This window comes from Homalodisca vitripennis, chromosome X, assembly GCF_021130785.1.
Source record: "Homalodisca vitripennis isolate AUS2020 chromosome X, UT_GWSS_2.1, whole genome shotgun sequence".
Taxonomy (NCBI): Eukaryota; Metazoa; Arthropoda; class Insecta; order Hemiptera; family Cicadellidae; genus Homalodisca; species Homalodisca vitripennis.
In genome coordinates, this window is record NC_060215.1 from 71,338,100 (window position 1) to 71,357,041 (window position 18,942).

The following is an 18,942-nucleotide window of genomic DNA, read 5'->3' on the forward strand; positions in this document are numbered from 1 at the left end:
TTTTTACAAATTACACTTTTTTGTTAGAACCATATACTTATTTAAACGAAGTGCTACGTTTCCTTTTATGCTTGCCTGTTGCATAGATACATTATTTCAATTTCATAATGAAATTACTGTTCTTTTTATGCTTATCTGAATTTCAAACTTAAATTTTTACTGCGTACTATGTCAATTGGAATAATAAAATTGTCAAATAGGCTTGATTTTTTAAATGGGCCTACTGTAACCTAACGAATATTTTTGTTAATGTCAAAAGGTTTTGATCGTGATTGTAGTGTTTATTTGTTTGAAAATGGGGGATTTGATATGAAAAAAGGATTTTACGCATGTTTTTAATCAATAAAGTGTAAAAAGACATTAAAGTGTAAAGTGACGTAAGGATGGGAAATGTACCTAACAATTGCGTTAGATTTGAAATATTATAAGCTATATATTTAGTTAATACTTCCAAGAAGGGAACTTCTCTATCTCCATATAATGGTGATAAACGGATAAAATATTTAAAACGATGGTTTTGTTTTCAAACTAAATTTCCCGTATTTTAGGAAATTATGGCATAGTACATCAATACTTATATTGACATAACGTAGTTAACTTGGATAATTAACCAACCGTGGTTTAAACAGAAATGTAGGCAATAAAGATTTCTCTCAAAATAGAACTTGCCTTGAATCAAGATATCAATAGGTTATAACATAATATATAATTCAATTTAACTTATATCATTGCTAGAGAACAACCAAAGAGCTAAATTAATAATAATATTTTACCCATACTAATTAAAAATAATAGTACATTCGATACTCATATTGTAAAACTGTAGTTTTAACGCACATTTAAAACACATTTTGTACAATTTTATTTTATTATGTTCGTAAATAATTTGAATACTGACGTTTGATTTAAGAAAATGTATTATTGCATTTTCAGTGGATTTAAGAGTCGATACTGGATCTTTAACAATAGAAATTTAGTACAGTTTCCTTGACTATCTGGCAATTAAATAAATATTTTGACAATACGAGATCTAGGTTTATGATTAATAATAGGTTATCCATAGATGAATAACGGCATAAAGGTAACACTAGAATACTTTTATGTCAAAGGGGTCTGATTACTGCAAACGTGGGAACTAAAACTTCAATAGGCAGTTACTAATCCACTTTAGTTGGGTTGTTAAGACTTGAAGAGAGACGAAAGAGTCGAACAATCCAGGTTATGTGTGTAAGCTTAGAGTATTAAACTGCGACGGGTTGACCTACTAATGCTTCTTTTTGTCGATGTATACGTGAAGGGAGGGGGCGTGACCTCGAATTGAAAGAGACAAATATATTTAAATATACAGTTTTTGATGGACAGTTATGATTTTAAATTAAATTACCATAGCACACGATGCAAGTAAAGAAGTTGTACGCTAAAGAGATCGTTATGACTATTATATAACATTGTTACCGATTGTTAATAATAGTACACAAAAAATAACAGTTCAGATTCAAAGGGACTGTTTGTTGGAAAATAATGTACCCAAACAACATATTCAGATCAAGAACAGAAATTACACTTGTGCCCTAAACATTGGAGATGACAAATAACTTATGTTTCTATCTTACAACTACACTCGACATTTACACACTGAACGTTGAAACATTATCTCGGATCTTTAAACTACACAAACACAACACTTCAACTAAAAGCAACATAGGGCAATTAAATACAGAAAAATAAAAGATAGAGAGTGAAGAATAACAAAATTACTAAAAATAAAATAATAATGAAAGAGAGAGAGGAACTTACACTGAATTTGTGAATAACACTTCCACATTTCCCATTGCACATTGCACACTGAACGGGCACGTGAAGTACTTACAGGCTGAGATAAGCTCCTCTGTAGGCAGGCATTCCTTGCCGACGCTGCAGGGGTGGGGAGAGAGATAAAGACAGGGAGAGGGTCGACGAGGGGAGGCTCGAGTTCAAGGTAGCCACTACTCTTCGGAGGCACTTAACTTCACCATAACCTTCGGCGAGGACGGAGGAACGTGGAAGTCTGCCGTTGGAACTGCCGCCGCCACTGCATCTGCCCTCTGTGATCTGAGCGTGTGATGGTAGAAGTCGGCCACCACTAGACGACACGAGGTAGGGAGTAGGGTGTAGGGTGGGCGGCGATGGGTGGTCGAGGGTAGCGGGCGCACGCGCCAATCAACCTAGTGATATCGAATTGTTGAAACCACTGCTTACACACGCATACTGTAGTTGCGAATTCACAAGACCGAGACGAAATGGAATCGTTATTTGCTCTTACAGAAACTGTATACTATTATGCGTCTTAATATTGGAATTCCAATGTTAAGATAAGAAGATCTACGATTAAGTATGACATAACTCATGTTGCAGCTTCATAATTACGACTCACAATATAGTAAAATACACACGTTTATTCCGTTTGGACAAATAAAATACATCCTGCAAACGTGCTGCTGAAATGTTAGTAAAACTACTAGTAATAGATCAAACACTGGCCCTTAGTACTGTGGCGAAACAATGGATAACAATGTTGTAACGTAGCAAAGTTAAATAAAAGTGATTTCTAACTATCCGTATTTGTCACTTGTTAAAGTGTCCAGAAGCCCCAGGCTCTGATGGACAGTACATAGTAATTTGTGTTACACGTTCATTTGGCATCATCCATAGTCCACTTCCTTTTTCAGCGTAGTACTCCAAAAGAGTCAAAGCCCGTTGTTAGCTGCTCCCTGATTTTACACTTTTTCTGTCACCAATTTAACGCTAAAACAATTTTATAGATTATTCTATGTTGTTAAAGAGTACTAGAATCAAATTTACCACGATATCAGCGAAATTATCCGAATCAAACATCTGTCTTATCACTATAAAGATATCGTAATGTAATATAAGGTAACTTGTCAGCCTACAACTCCAACTTGTTCTATAGAAATACATCTATGCAAATATGATATTCCTCTCGGACATTTGTGGTAACACACTCTAGAAATGTATTTTGTTACCTGATAGGCAATATCTCGAGGGATCTTTTGTTCGTCGCTTTCAAAACCGTTCGGTAACTATAAATACTTTCTAATATTGTGCAAGAATCATAAAGATTTTTTTCTTGGTTTGCTTTACTATTTCTGTAGAGTAACAAAGTTATAGAACTGGAGGCGCATGACAGAATTTGTCCGATTATCTTTGTACCCAAACATCTAGATCAGAGGGGTCACATAACAAAAGGTCTAGGCGGGCCTATTATTAAGCCAATTAGAAACGATTCCCCGAGAAGACCAAGCTGTGCGCCGAATGATGTATCTTTTATGAATTGTAAATAGACGTGTATTATAATCTAGGAAGAAGTAAGCGTTAACAGTTACAATGAAAGTTCCAAGTGAGGGCCTACAACTGACTTAGAGGCAATGCTCAGGAGGGGCGACTTGGGCTAATCGGGTGGTTAATGTTTAAACTCTGAACAAGTTTAAAATAAATGCTTTGTAAATTGTGATCTATACGTGGTTTTGAGTTCAAAGTTTTGCTTTTCATAGTGAAAATTATTGGAAGTTAATACCTAAAGTAGCATAGCAAGCGTATCTATTTAGCTTTGAAATATTTTGGTTTACCTGATAATTAATTAAATTGTTAATAGAACGGACAATTTTACATTATATTGGCTCTAATTCGCTATTTTTATAAACAGTGACTGCTAATATGTTGTTTTGAATAACGCAGACAGTTTAACGCCTAATATTTTTTTCGCAGTCACCAATCATACTTCTTTTTATTACACCTTGTAGGCTACATCGATTCAAAATGTTACTATATAAATAAATAATCAAAGTGTTGTGTTAGTTAGTTCGTTTAATAACAGGAACACGATAAAAAGTGACACATTATTGGTATCACCTACTTAGGGCTTAACATTATCTTCAGGCGGTGCAGTCGGTCGTCGATTTTGTTACGAGTAATATTTTAAATTTGATAGTTACAGCCCTTTCAGGTATTTTGTTCGAAGTCTGAGAAAATATCTTATCATTCAATAAGGCATTGTAAATGTTTAAAGTAGCCATTTTGGCATTTCTGCAATTGGGCCATGTTGCAATTAGGCCCACCAAGAAAGAAAAATCTGACTTTTTTTACAGTGAGTATATGAAAAAGGAATCGAGGAACCCATATGCTTTAAAAAAAAACCCTGTTAACATTGACTTAAGGCATATTACATTGCAAAACGTGTAATTTCTTGAGTCCTATTTCCTTTAAAAATGTACATCTCTGAAGTTATATTGCATATAGATAATGTAAAAATAATCATATACTTATCTTCAGCCTTTTTAAACACTGACCTAAATAACAACTTAAAATTCCTATAATTCTTCCACTCAATATAAAACACTTACACTTAATATACTTAAATCTGTATTAATCAGCAGACCAATTAACTCGTAACAGCCTAGTGTAACTCAGGATTACGTACATTTTTACACATATACGAGATGGTGATCTCACTTAAAAATCAGAGCTATTAAGGGTTATTTTCGAAATATTAAAACCAGAGATAGTGCGTTATTGTTTGTCTGCACTTGAGAGGAGGAAAAGAACTATGGACGGCTAGCTATATTAAGGTCCACCTTTACTTTTAGTATTTGTTTACCCTGACATCGAAATAAGTTTATAAACTGCAACAATCACAATGTCTAATGTATTCGAATTATGTTTCTCGAACAATCACCAATAAATGTGTTTAATGTACAAGTCAATACGCACTTTTTATCCTCACAACTGTACTGATCAAGGCGTAAGGTCCTACATTTTAAATGTGTATAACATTATATATGTTTAAATTTGAACAGTCGAGAATCGAATCCCGGATCTACGGATTTTGGATCTCCCTGTACTTAAAAATCCATGAAAATAAATACTATCAAGGATTGATTTAGTAAAGAAACAGTTTGGTTTAATATTTTACGACAACCCATTCCCTCGGAATCTATTTCAGACAACTTTTATGAAACGCCATTTATTTTGTATATGATTTTGTATGTGCGTCTTAATTTAGATAAGACACATTCTGTAATTTTTTACACAACTCATTTATTTTTTAGAAATTAGATACATGGGACATCTAACTTCACTCTTCCGTTTACTGTCAAGGCACAGGCTGATAAATAGTGTTAATATGGAATGTTCGTATATTCTGCAATGTTTCTACTCTCGTTGGATGCTGCTTTTGTTGATATCTTTTGTTCGAAGACTATTTCTTATTCTTTTCCCGGGTAATTACCATTTGAACTGCTGCCATTTCCGACTCGGATGTCCGTTTAGGTCGGGTTTGCGGCATTGTACTCTACTAATAAAAAGACCTTTAATATGCTTACCTATCAACCTATGCTTACATTTAAGCTTTTCTTCTTATCCTTGTGGGCCGTCCTCCTAAGGAATTAGCGGGTCACTGAATATGTGGTAAATTATACTTTTATGTCCAGTTACATTGTATCAACATTTGGTACAACTAAAATATTGGTTACAAATAGCGTATGTAATTTTTTATATATTTATTTATTTACAGGTTTCAATCTTCGTTGCATAAAACAGGATTCTTTCAAATATTTCATTGCAGCATAATAAGAGCTGGCTGTGATTAAACGACCATGACTTTTTCCTCTAAGAACAATGTGCAAGGACCTCAAGCACTTTCACGCTTTTATTGTTTGGTCGTAGCGTTGTGGTAATTAGTTCTTTTTGTAAAATAGATACTTCTTTAACATTTCAATGATGAAATACAAAAATGTTTGAGATTTTTCTGAATAACCTATAAAATATCGAAAAAATTAAAAGGCATTTGGATGCGTATTAATGATATCTTTAAAACTAGACACGTCCCATTATTCTACAACTAAAATTAAGGTCACAAAAGTACATGAGGTTTAACATTGTTCTTAAGAGGCTACAGTCAAGATAACCGCCATTACATTGGGCCACAGATGGTTTAGACAGTTGTCAATGGGGAAAATGCTAAAACACCGTCAGCGCTCACTGCAGAGCGTTGGTGGATGAGAATCTCGCTCAATATTAAAGCCCACCACTCTAGGCATATCTCCACCAAGAGACCGCAGAGGACCTATACTGTGATGTAATGATAACACTCAACGGAGAGTCACAGATCCAAGCTTGTCAACCAGAGGCCATTTTTAAAACAATACTCCGACAAGAATCAGCCATCTCGAGTCCCCTACCCACCTGCACGAACATATTTGGTTGAAGTCTCATGCTCCGATACCCTGCACTGTGAGTTCCCGAATTCACCCCTCTTGATAGGTTTACTGGAAATTGTCCTGGCAAGTGAATAACTCACGTCAAGTAAACATTCACTTATCTGTGCTCAATCCACCTCCGAAAGAAGAATCATATGTTTATATCCACGTATAGTTTTGCACTTTAAAACAATCACGAGATATAAATTTTGCAATGTTTCAATAATAAGATTTGTAGGCTAATCTTGATGCCACATGCATCAGAAAGGAGTACTTGCTGAGGGGGCTTAGATTTACAGAAATATATCCTAAATATTTATGGTGGAAATCTAATAGCAAAATTTGTGGTAGTTTTTAAAAGCTAAGATGATGATTAATAATGTTCGGATTTTGGTGTCTGATTCATTCACCTAAATGATTTCGTTGCACAAATTTCGCGTTGATCAATGATTTAATGTCTTGAATAACTAAAAAAATGTCAGCTCAATACTCAAGCATATAAAAAATTCTGAAATATTAGTCCATCAGCATATTTTTGGGAGAGAATAGCAAAAAAAGAAATATAAGATATCTTTACAACAAATAAATTACAGGATGATATTATAATAGGCTTACACCTGCGAACTTTGGGAATGTCGGTCTATAACAACTTACTCTGTTTTTGTACAATATTGTTTAGTTTACAAATAAAAAGTTAAACTCCCATAAATAATGTTTGACATATACAATGGCTCTGAATAATTAACATTTTAACGTGCGTAAATATAAGGTTCCTACGCAATTTATTTGTAAAAATAATAATTGTTATTATTATCATGAATATTTAAATCGTATGTCATTGAAACCAGCTGTTTACAATTTGCAACAATGTACATTTCTTGTAAGACTGATGACTATTTGAATAAAATTTCTAGAATAATCAAAAAGAAGTGATTTTTGCGGATTTATGACTGCTGATATTAATAGAAATGTCATTACTATTCCTAAAACAGATGTATTCAAACTAATTATGATAATTAGTATCTGTTTATTCATAGTGACAAATCATACAACCAATTTTATATTGGAATAATAATATCATATAATATCAAATGATAACAATAGCCGCATACAATGTTAATATTTATTTCATATAACCTTTATGATGATTTTTATTCATTTTGGCTTCATTTAGTAAATATTTATCATCGTAAATTTTATTATAAAATTAAAAACGTGTTGGAATTATGCTGAAAACAAAAATTTTTGTTCCAACGTAAATACTATTAGAGTTAAACAAAAATTTTGTTTGGATTATAGAGACGAAAACAAATTGCGTAAAGGCCTAATATGCATTGTGTTTTCATACAATTTTTGAAATAAGATAATTTTCTTAATTTTGGGCTCGGACTTCAAATATAATTAGGTATTTGAAAAATTATCGCATTGCGTACCAAAATAACTCTTGATGTATTGTGAAAGATTCACTTTTACAAATTGACAATAATTTGTTATCTTCACAACTCCATCTATTATGACATAACCTTAAGTCATATATTTCATAGTTTTACAACCGCCATTTTAAAATATATAAAATAGTGAATACTAGTTTTCACCAGTGTTTCAGTATAGAGGCCTTTACCTACAGCATTTCGCCTGTTTACGTCTTAAAAACTCGAGAATCGAACTCCAGACCTACAGATTTTGATACACTCTGTACTTAAAAGTCCATGAAAATATTTCCAAACTGTTCTCTAGGGTTGATTTTTGTGGGAAACCAGTTTTGTTTACGGTTCTACGCTAATCCGTTGTCTCGCAATCGATTTGACACCCTTATATGACAAACCCTCTTTAAAGAGAATATTTATAGTATAACAAATTTAGAAACTATAAGATTAATAATTAATATGTGGGTTGAAAAGTAAGGACTGAATCCGCAGCTATTTGAGTGTCCCGTCAACGTCGAAAATCGTACGAGCTCCGACTCCCGGCATGGACAATAAACGACGATACTTGCGTTGTCACTATAGTTAGTTCAAAATGTTTAAAATAATCTATCAGTCCACTAACTGTGAAACAAGTTCGGTGAATCCGTTTTTGATAGCAAGGGACATTTCACAGATAAGTTAAGTGTGTGGCCCCAATAGAATTAGTGACAGAAAAGTGCACGTGGATGAGAGCTCCATAGCTGAGAGCTTTTTATTATTAATTTGATCATTAATGAGGTAAAAACAATCTGTGACGACTCGCAAATTCACAATTTGTAGCATTCGAATTTCTGTTTTTTTGTGTCATGCCAATTTTACTTTGGCAGCACTGTTCTTTTATGCAAGATAAACAGCTGATATTTTATAATCAGACATTATTGTTTAATGACATTTCATGTTATGGAGTGTGATTCGATTGAAGAACGTGTTTTAATTGTTAAAACCGTTTTCAAAAGTGGGGAAAACTACTAACACGATTCGAGCACTGAGAAATGATTTTGGTAAACATAACCGTCCATTACCTGCGGCGATTACAAAACTGATTGATAACTAATATAACAGATGTTGGGTTCAGTGTTAGATGTGCAAAGACCAGTACGTCCTCAGAGTGGCAAATATCGCCGTAACAAACGCATGTGTTCGAGAAAATGCGTTAACCTCAATTTCGCCCAGCAATTAGGCCTTTCCTCCGGTACAACACAGCGCGTTTTGACTTAATATCTGCATTTGCATCCATACAAGATCCAATTATCTCAAGAATTGAAACTGGAAGATCTCAACAGGCGTAAATTGTTAACTGGGTGTTGGGAGAATAATCAGAACGATGACAATTTTGTGAACAAAATCAACTTTTCTGATGAAGCTCATTTTCATCTCAATGGCTATGAAAATAAGCAAAACTGCGGCATTTACTCACAAGATCATGGGACATCATACTCCTGGATTATTTCCTTTGGGGTTACTTGAAGCAGAAGGTTTACCCAAACAGGTTCAACTTGCTTCTGGAGCTGAAGCATGAGATTGGCAGAGTTATCTATCAAATTCCACATTTGAACGAGAAAGTGATGAAAGATTTCATCAAAAGGGTTGAAGTCTGTACGGCTGCACGTCTCTAACAAATGTATCTAAATAAAATATACCAAGTTAAGTATACTACAATGCATATGATTTAATTTTAAAATCGTAACCTCTAACTGAATCACCAATACAATAATAAAGGCAGCCAATGATGAAACGTAAATACAGATTAAGAAGTGTTGCCTTCACTCTAGAATTTATTAATTGCCAATGCCAATGCTAGATCTCAATTTGACATTCAAACACAAATTCTAAATAGATCTTTTGGAGTAGATTGACCATTCAGCACACAGTTCAGGCTCGATGGTGCTATGTAAAGAAGCGCTTCACTACAAATGATGATAAACAAGCAGTTGAAGATGGATAGCAGATTTCTCTGACTTGAGCATACAAAAGATTGGAGAACATTATGATGAATGCCAAATAAAATGTAGATGTAAAGAAGTAAATAATAAAACTGTTTTGAAAAATCTCTAATAATGTTTTTTGTTATAAGAAAACTCACCTTTTTTTAATAAACCTCATATATAAAAAATTATTAGTAGTCAATACCCAGAATACACATTAATGTTTGTAAATGTTGCCTGCAGTAATACCTATAATTAACCCTTGTCTTTTTATATTTAATGATAATTTACAGTACCGTAATAATTAGTAAATCTATGTAACAATGTTCAAAATCAAGTCTATTTTGTAAGTTGGTTTGCTTCATTGATTTTATTAAGTGCTCGATTAACTGTAAATCAGCAAGTTAATAAAATTTACAAATGACAACACATTGTCAATTAAAAAAAGAGTGAAAAGGAATTTGGTGGAGTGGTCCAAGAAATTAGATATCTGCCGAATTACCATACCTTAGCTTAATGCCCCTTTTAATGCTTTTATTTTAAATATTTCTTGAAATTCATTTGTATGTGCTGTACATGTTTATTTGACTACACCTATAGAATGTAGTGGCTTGGGTTGACATTTTAGTAAAAATTCAGTTTTATAATAATTTTTGGTAAAAACAGACACAATAATAAACTGATACAATGGACTACTGAAGAACCTGACAATGTATCGAAAGAGTTATTGAATGGACGGGTGGAGTGCCCTTTGACATTTACATCCCAAAATCAATAGAGTTCTTTCTTTCGATCAAGTTTCAAGTCTCTAGAACCTTTTTATCAAGACAACACCCACACGATTTTAAGAAGCTGTCGGGTCCTTAATAATGAGTAAAACTTCCATTTTACAATTTTAAACTTGTGATGCAAAAGTGTTCAAATTTTTTTTCACAAACTATATAACACAGTGTTATAATTTTCATTAAAAACTGTGATTTTCTGACTGTCAATAGAAATACTTTTTTTTCTTAATGTATTCGTGATCAAGGCTGCGTTATTTGTCTAGTCAGTCAAAGGGTCAGTCTTCTTCCAAATTATGTAGGAAGAAAGGTTACATTGTGGTAGACTTAAACCTGTCAAGTGAGAATGGGTACCATCTTGATACCAGATGATTTCAATAATTCTGTTTTCAATGTACTCAAATCTCATATTTTCATTTCTGAGGACTACCTGTTAGTGAATGACATATTTGGGTCCAGTGATTACTATTTTATATATAACAGGAGCAATACTAGCACTCTATATATTGTAAATGATTCTCCGTATGATTAACATTTTTTTCAATGTTACATCTTTTGACTTTTATCCACAAAATTTCACAATACTCAGTTTTCTGTTGTATTCATCTTCATTTAATTCATGGATAAGCTTTAATTTGTACAGATAAATTTTTTTGCTTTTAGTATTGTTTGAATAGACAATTTACGTACCGAGGGTGCCAAAAATCACAACTTTGCACCTTTTGAAAAGTTGCTATATTTTCAAATCCCCTTTAAAAATATGTTATAACATCACCTGAGGATATTTTAGAAAGATTACAAAATTACCCACGTCTTCCTTAAAATGAGGGGTGGAGGGTAACTTCAAAATTTTAAATGGGATTACCTAACAAGTGATATCTCAAATTAAAGGTTTTAGTGAGAAAAATCTAATGACACCAAGAATTTTGACCACACTGGCCAAAAACTGTCATCATTTGAACGTAGGAGAATAATTTTATTTTCAGTTGGACACTATAAAGGATAGAGTTAACTCGAGACCTCATATTATCACAATTCTTCTTCTTTTATCAAATCATTTGGAATGAATTATCACATGATGGATTTACTGTTAAGATGTTTTACTTATTCCTACAAACTTAATTTTTTTGAAAAAGGTAAAGGATTTAACAGCAACTGAATTTTGTAACACTTAATTTCATAAGTCTTGAGAGTGGTGAAAAGTAGAAGTCTCTAAATTGATTCCATGTTGGATGGACCCAATTGAAACACCCAATTGAAGTTAGAATTATACCTTTGCTCAAATGGTAGGTACACATTCTGGACATAGTAGTGAGAAATTAGTTTTCTTTCGTCATTGGATTTGTTTCATCAAGATCTATAATTTGAAGTATTATTCGACAGATCACTCTATTTTAAGTTTTTTAGTAGCCCCAGCTCAGCCTCTCTTTGGTGAAGATGTGGACTTATTTTTAAAATTTATAAAAAATGTTCTCAGTTAATGTAATAGCATATTTATAAATGAGGAGTTTAAAATTCTCAACTTTTCAAAAGGTAATGAGGGAGGGGGTGTGCTTTACGAATGCCCAATATGTCATGATCTACTGATAATTTTCTCAAAAAGATGTATGTATTTTTATCCTGTTGAAAGCAAAAGAAAGTATAGAACTATTCAACTGTGGATCTAGAACTGACTTTCATTAGGGGCAACCTTGGTTTTATTTACAATTTATTAACAGTAACAGTAGGTTTTGAATTTTGATATAACAAAAAATAAAATATCTCGAAACAAAAATATAGGCCTTATTCACATTTAAAGTGTATACGAGTAGTTCACTAGACTAAGTTAGTTTTTATGGTTACAACACAAGAGAGATTTTGGAGGGGCTCATGACCCCAATGGAATTAATATGGTTTACAGGTTGAACAGCAGATTTAAATTTACTGAACTCAGCTATGTAAGGCAAATAAAATATTCTTTCTAGACCTAAAACACTGGCCTTTATTAACCAAGCAGCAAATCTGATTTTAAATAAGATTTCACCTAGTAAAACTAGTGGAACAAGTACTGGGACCTTATCCCTTCTAAAGCTCTTTATTTGAAGCATCTTTCCTCACAAATGCCTACAATTTTGACCCTATGTTGAAAAAAGCCCACATCACAAAATTCCTATTCCAATCCACTAAAGGATCACTTATAACACAGTTTATTTGCCATTTATACTATTTAGCCCATGTCTATGTAGTTCACAAATTTGCTGCTAGATTGTGCTGACATTTACTTATTTTGAATTGCTATGAATACCAATATTTTCTCAGCCATTTTTGTTTACCTTGTGATTGTTTACATACACTGATATGGCATCAAGCTCCCATGAGAGTGATGATACACAGCACTGACAGTGGTATTTTTAGTGATGGAGAAAAGTTTGAGCCTTTAAATCATACCGGAGGTAGTAAGAATAGTAAAGAAAATGAAAATGGCGAAGGGGAAGATACTGAGGTTATCTTATTTTTTCATCCAAAAATACAGATCAAGGTTACTTTGGGTCTAATAATAGAAAACTCAGGATTTCCTAACAAGGTATTGCACAAGAAATAATGTTCCCAAACATCAACTGCCCTTAAAGGAAAATAGCTTCTGACAAATGGATGAAAAACTCAAAAGGATGATTTAGAAAGTAATTTAATTGAAGCCCAAAACTAGACGTTGATACACGAAATCCATGTTACCAGAAAGAAACTGTGCAAACACACAACCTATTACATAATGTGTAACACAAGAACCTGATATTATTCATAATTTTATTTTGTGACAATTTTTTAATTGAGTTTCCAAAATTTTAGGACATAACATTTAATTAGTGAGATAGACTATTTAAAAAGGACATCTGAACCCAGCAGTATCAATTCTATATGTGGAATACACAACTTCAAAGGTCAATACAACAGAGCATCAATAATTGGGCCTGGCAAACACCCGTAAAATCACCTTGTACTAAAACCATTTTTTAAACCAAAAAGTTATTTATTTCCACATTGTATTTCTTAGCTATGGAATAAATACGTTGCAACCTTAGTTTGACATAAACTTTTTTGAACAAAAGCAGTAAAAATCAAGCCATCAACATTTGGATTAAATTGCAAATCCTTGTCTGCAAAATACTGAATCACTACAATGGGTGAGCTGGCCTGAATGAATATGAGTACCGTCTCAATTATCGTGTTTTTCCAGTGCCCACTCTGTTTCAGTTGAATAAAACGCACAGGCTCGCCTCCAACTATGAGTGAGCTGTCATGTTGTGAGTTTGTGAGTGCTTACTCCAGTTTCTAGGTGAATACAGTTGAGAGTCACAATACACAATGGAGAGATACACAATGGAGAGCATACTCACTGATTAGCGAGTTAGCACCCTGTACCAGACTCACCACAGTCGAGAGTGTTCTCGCTTTAGTTGTAATAGATTTTAGTTGCACGATTTATACTTAGTGCATTGGCGCAAATTTAACAAAGTAAGCAGAAATGCACAAAAAGAGGATTACCGAGATTGCCTCCATTTGGAAGTCAAATTGCAGCCTTTGGAAATCAACCTAAATGGAGTAAACTATCTCAAGACCTTTTAATTTTGTTTTTATAAAGATACAATAAAAGATATTATTTCATATTTCTTGAAAAGCTCCATAGTTTTATAGTTTTTATAATAAAACAAGAAATGTAATGTGGTTTTTAGATGAAAAGTTTCTGTAAATATTTAAGTATCCAAGTAATTAAGAAATGATCAGATAAAATTTACAGAATATGATATCACATTTTAAATGGAAGTATTTAATGGAAACGTCAACATAATATTTGTGTGACACCTACCTTTAACATGTTCAGGACAACGGGTAATTTCCGGAAATTTTTATATGCTGTTGAATTTTCAATAATAATGGCAAAAACCGTAATATTTTCATGTTAATCAACCAAGTATAACAAAATCAAAATTATGTAAGCTTTGCAATTTTGCATAAAAAGATTATTTGGAAAATGTTTTTGCAATGTTTCTCCATGTACCCCAAGGTATACCTAAAAAATATATTAATCCAATCGAGAAAGTGTTGTGCTGGTGGTGCATTAGGTGACAGTCCGCTGGGGCTCCTTTTCAGACCTGAATGCTCCTTGGATTGTGAGAACACACTTGCATTTTGTAATTTTACATGAATGGGCACTCACCTTCTAAACCAAAACTTTATTCAACCGAAATTAAGATCTGACTCAGCTTTATTCAACTCACCTAATGACAACGTGATGTACGGTTGCCTGACTAGTTCGTGAGGGAAGGGGTTCTTTATGTCCTAGTCCTACCTACTACCATCTGGTAAACACTCATAAAGGGGATATAAACTGTTACAATGTGATAACTGTTACACGTTCTGTTTGTTCTATTCTTCATTTATGATGGAAATTGGATAATTAATAACTTTGTTCAACCATCTTTTGTACTGTAATAAAATTCTCCTGTTCTTTACTGCAGAAACACTTTACTGCTGTTCTTTAGTGGAGAAAAACTTAAAATAGTATTGTTTTAAGTTTGCTGTCGAGTAATTTAAATCAGCCCACATTTATTAGTGATAGTGTGAAGAAAACCTGATATTTATATCTGTAATAATGGTTTGTTAATTACACTGGTTGTTTATTGATTTAATGCTTTTTCATCTCAATGTATTAAACTTGAAATTTATATTTTTATGATGGCATTCCGGATTTTCAACAAATCTAATGATTGACATATGGACAATTGACATACTAAATACTGTACTATCATTGTACTAATATCCCAAATTTATGTCACTATTCTATAAATTCAGTTTCAAGTTATAACTTGTTGGAGAACAGTTGCAGTCAACTATTAGGTAAAGTGGTTTCACTACATACCACTTGAACTGAACTTGGTTAGCGATATTGTGGTGTGACTTGCTAATCTTGTTATAAAAGCAATAATAATAACAACCCAAATTTTTTCTCAAACAATATAATCAAAATCTGGCAAAATTGATTAATCAAACACCTTTGCATCGATTTTTTTCACAAAAGTATTGGTGGTAAATACTCAACCATGATATGAGTGGTTGGATATGGATGGTTGGATATGAGTGGTACATTTCCGTCAAAGTAACAGGCCGGAAGTGCGATGATGCGACTGAGTGGTAGTGGCCATGATGCAAGCTGTGTTTTTGAGTGTAAATTTCATTCAGTCACTGACATGGAGGTCCAGACGAATTTTGAAAAGACATGTGTTAGGTAGGTTCCACATGCCTAAAATGTATGGTGTTCATCGTATAAACAGGCTTTGAGTTTGGTTTGGTACATTTTATCATTTGTTTGCTGGTTTGAGAAGTAATGCAATCTGGTTTTTGAGTACACCAGGATGTTAATTGAAATTTTTTACCAGACCTGATAAGGAACCTTTTGGAGAGTTAAAGAGTGGGTTTATGGCAGTAAGTGCACCCTAGGAGGGCTAGGTGAATGCACAGAAATAACAAAATAAACAGAGTACTGAATGGCAGGAGATAATTTTAATGTTTGGAGTTGGTGGCACAATTTAGTACTGTCCTGTCACTCACGTCTGCATGCTGTCACGTTTGCCAGTGTCGCATATTCTGTGTATCGACAATACAAACATTAAAGCGTCGTCACTCAGGCGCACTATCACTCACCACTTGTATCACGGCCAAGACCTAATAAATTGGTGTAGCACTGTTATAAATATTACAAAACATTTATCAACCATAGTGGAAAAAAAAAATAACTAAAGACAACCTAAAAAAACCTACAGTTGATTATATAGATAAAAATAGTTAACATTCATGTGAAAGCTTTTTTGCTTATGCTTTGCAATCATTGCCACTGCAGGGGCATAGCTAAGTGGTATATTGAGATGCATTCACGTTTTTTAGTTAAATAGTCAAAACCTATGTTAACAATTGATACCTCTGGATCCCTTTATACAGTAAAGAGTGCTCGGTAATTTAGGGATTTCCCAATATTTTCCCCAATGTAGTACAAAAAGTTAGTATACCAACCAGAAAATATTTTTCTGGGTATGCCAATGATGATAACTACATATACATTTCATGTTTGCAGCCAAACGTACTAAACTGTTCCAACCCAGTTGTCCAATAACGGTTAAAAATTGCTGTATTTATCAAAATGTTTCAGTTGCAACTATTAAAGGAAAGCAAGTGTTACAATACGATTCAATACAGAGGGTTGAAGTCCAAGAGAAAACTCCCTCACCATGACAGTAAGGATCTGTTGTGACATAACCATGAAAGGATAGTAGCATTTAGGGCATTTACACAATCATTACAAAAACGATGGCAAGTGTCAGAAATTCTAATATCTTTTCAAATCATCCATTGTCAATAACATATTTCAAACAAAGCATAACCCTGAAATATAGGCAGCCCAAGTCATCTTAAGGCTTTTAATAATCCCCAAGAAGTTCTAGGGAGCTAAAAATTCCACTTCAGCAGGTTTACAGAATGGCTTGTAAAGGTGTTTCCTTCTATTCAGAGTGATAGCTTCACCAATGATATGTGTGTCAGTCACCTTGAACTCCATACTTAATTAAAAATGTCAGATTCAGAGATATCCATCTTACATATGTGGTATATATTGGTGAGCAATATCTAGTCAATAAATCAGAGACTACAATCATTTAGTCCAAGAATTGCTTTCCTGTCAGTCGATTAAGGGTATATGACAGTTTTCACCAGTCTCAGACCTGGGAGGTTATTCCAGTAGAGAGAAAAGTAATGGTAGATAGTCCCAAACCAATTTAGACATCAAGGTACAGATGCTGAGAGATTTCAAAGCAACTTGCCTGTTGTTAGGATGTAGATCTTAACCCATGTCAGTTACCTTGATAAATTGACTCTTACATAAAGATCACCAAATGAAGTGTCCCATAATTTCATTGATTACAGGTAGGATATAACTTTTTAAATTGTTCAGTACTCATTGTATTTGTTTTTTTATCATCTAATATACTTATACAATAACTGCATTTAAGAAACTTGGATGAGAAATTACAGAGGAATTAATCATCAACTTATAAAAATTATTCAAATTGTGTCCACTATATAACTCACACTTAATACTATTGTGAAACTTGAAAATTAAATAATAATAGTGGATTAAAGGCTAACTTGAAAAACTCATATTTGAAAGTTTTTTTGCAATAAAGAGTTTGACTAGATCGTCGGACAATGAAATTAAAAGTTTGGCTTCACCAACTAGATCTTCTTTACATGGCTTCTTGGTGTTTCTGAATCACATTTCATTCCAATAAATAACTATAAGGTTGGAGGAAGATTTTTACTTGAGAATTGTTTGAGAAAATCACACTTAAAAACCTTAATCGTATGAAATGCTTGAGTTTCAAATTTAAGATTTTAAAAATTAATCACTCTAGTGGTATATGAATAAAAAAAAATATTTGTTGCTTTAATATACGAACAGTATATAAGAAATATTGGATAGTTTAAAATCATTTTACAGGTCAGTAATGGGTGCTACGAATAACATTAGCCACTGTGAGTCTCAAATCTGAATTTTTATTTGATACAAAAGTACAAAAAATATGTAGTAAGTGCAATCCAATGGCTGATATAGTGAGTATTACTCCATTTCTGGAAAGCCTGGGGGAAAGGAGCAGGAGTGGAGCTGGTGGTGTCAACAATACAGCCGAGGTAGGCCAAATGAAAGACTGCTAGTGCAGACCATAACCAGTTAACCATAGCGACTGGGAGCAGACTAGAAGAGTGTTTGTGGCGCATACAGTGTGCAGGGCAAGGACGTGCAGTCACACACGCATCAAGCAACACTGACAGCTTGTATCGAACACTGTACTCGACATAGGTGTATACACCTAGGGACATGAGGATGGCTGCCAATGGGTAATTGAGGCCGTGGAGCAGAGAACTGACTGTGTATGTTGCTAGCACTGCTACCAATCCCCCATACTTGCTACTTGTACGGAACACATCTGAAAATATTTGCAATGTTGTTTCAAATGCAAAAATACACAAACAAATCTAGAATTATGATTATATTTTTTCATTTAACCTGTAAGTTAGTGAATACTTTTGGAATACATACAGGGTTTTCCCATAACGTGTAAAGTAATGAGACTTTATTGATCAAAATTTTTAGGGAACACTTTGTCCTAAAAGAACCTTTGCACCTTCCTTAGTTGTATTTACCCCTCAAATCAGAGGTTTCTGATAAAACCAATAAGTTTTGTGAGCTTCAGTTCTTTAATACCATTTGGGCTCAAGAGATGAGTCCCTAGTAACAGTTCAGCCATCGATCTATTGATACAATTGGTACATATTGTTTCCAAATCTTGAGCATTGATGTGATTCCGTTGCTGCAAAGGCTCCCTAGAAGTCAGCTTCCATAACTGCTTTCAGAGACTCTGTGATGGTCCATCACCATTAGGTGGTGGTAACATCTTGTAATTTTGTAATGTGACCTTTAAAACTTATT

The 18,942-nt window shown here is 33.5% G+C and overlaps 3 protein-coding genes across 7 annotated transcripts in view; 1 reads left to right on the top strand and 2 right to left on the bottom strand.

The window, feature by feature from the left end:
* The window catches only part of LOC124369175 (SRSF protein kinase 1-like), a 108,121-nt gene extending 105,826 nt beyond the window's left edge, over nucleotides 1–2,295 (bottom strand). The window contains exon 1 of one of the 2 annotated variants that reach the window (XM_046826980.1): nucleotides 1,871–2,295. In XM_046826980.1, the coding sequence (XP_046682936.1) occupies nucleotides 1,871–1,902 (32 nt within the window). In that variant the 5' untranslated portion in view covers nucleotides 1,903–2,295. Of the gene's footprint in view, nucleotides 1–1,797 lie in introns of both variants that reach the window. The other variant, XM_046826979.1, reaches the window with a different exon arrangement.
* Nucleotides 1–18,942, top strand: part of LOC124369177 (protein ANTAGONIST OF LIKE HETEROCHROMATIN PROTEIN 1-like) — a 62,542-nt gene that overhangs the window by 33,476 nt on the left and 10,124 nt on the right. The window lies entirely within an intron of this gene.
* The window catches only part of LOC124369176 (protein-serine O-palmitoleoyltransferase porcupine), a 57,945-nt gene continuing 56,991 nt past the window's right edge, over nucleotides 17,989–18,942 (bottom strand). For all 4 annotated transcript variants that reach the window (XM_046826981.1, XM_046826983.1, XM_046826982.1 and 1 more), the window contains one exon: nucleotides 17,989–18,439. In XM_046826981.1, coding sequence (XP_046682937.1) covers nucleotides 18,009–18,439 — 431 coding nt within the window. In that variant the 3' untranslated portion in view covers nucleotides 17,989–18,008. The remainder of the gene's footprint in view (nucleotides 18,440–18,942) is intronic.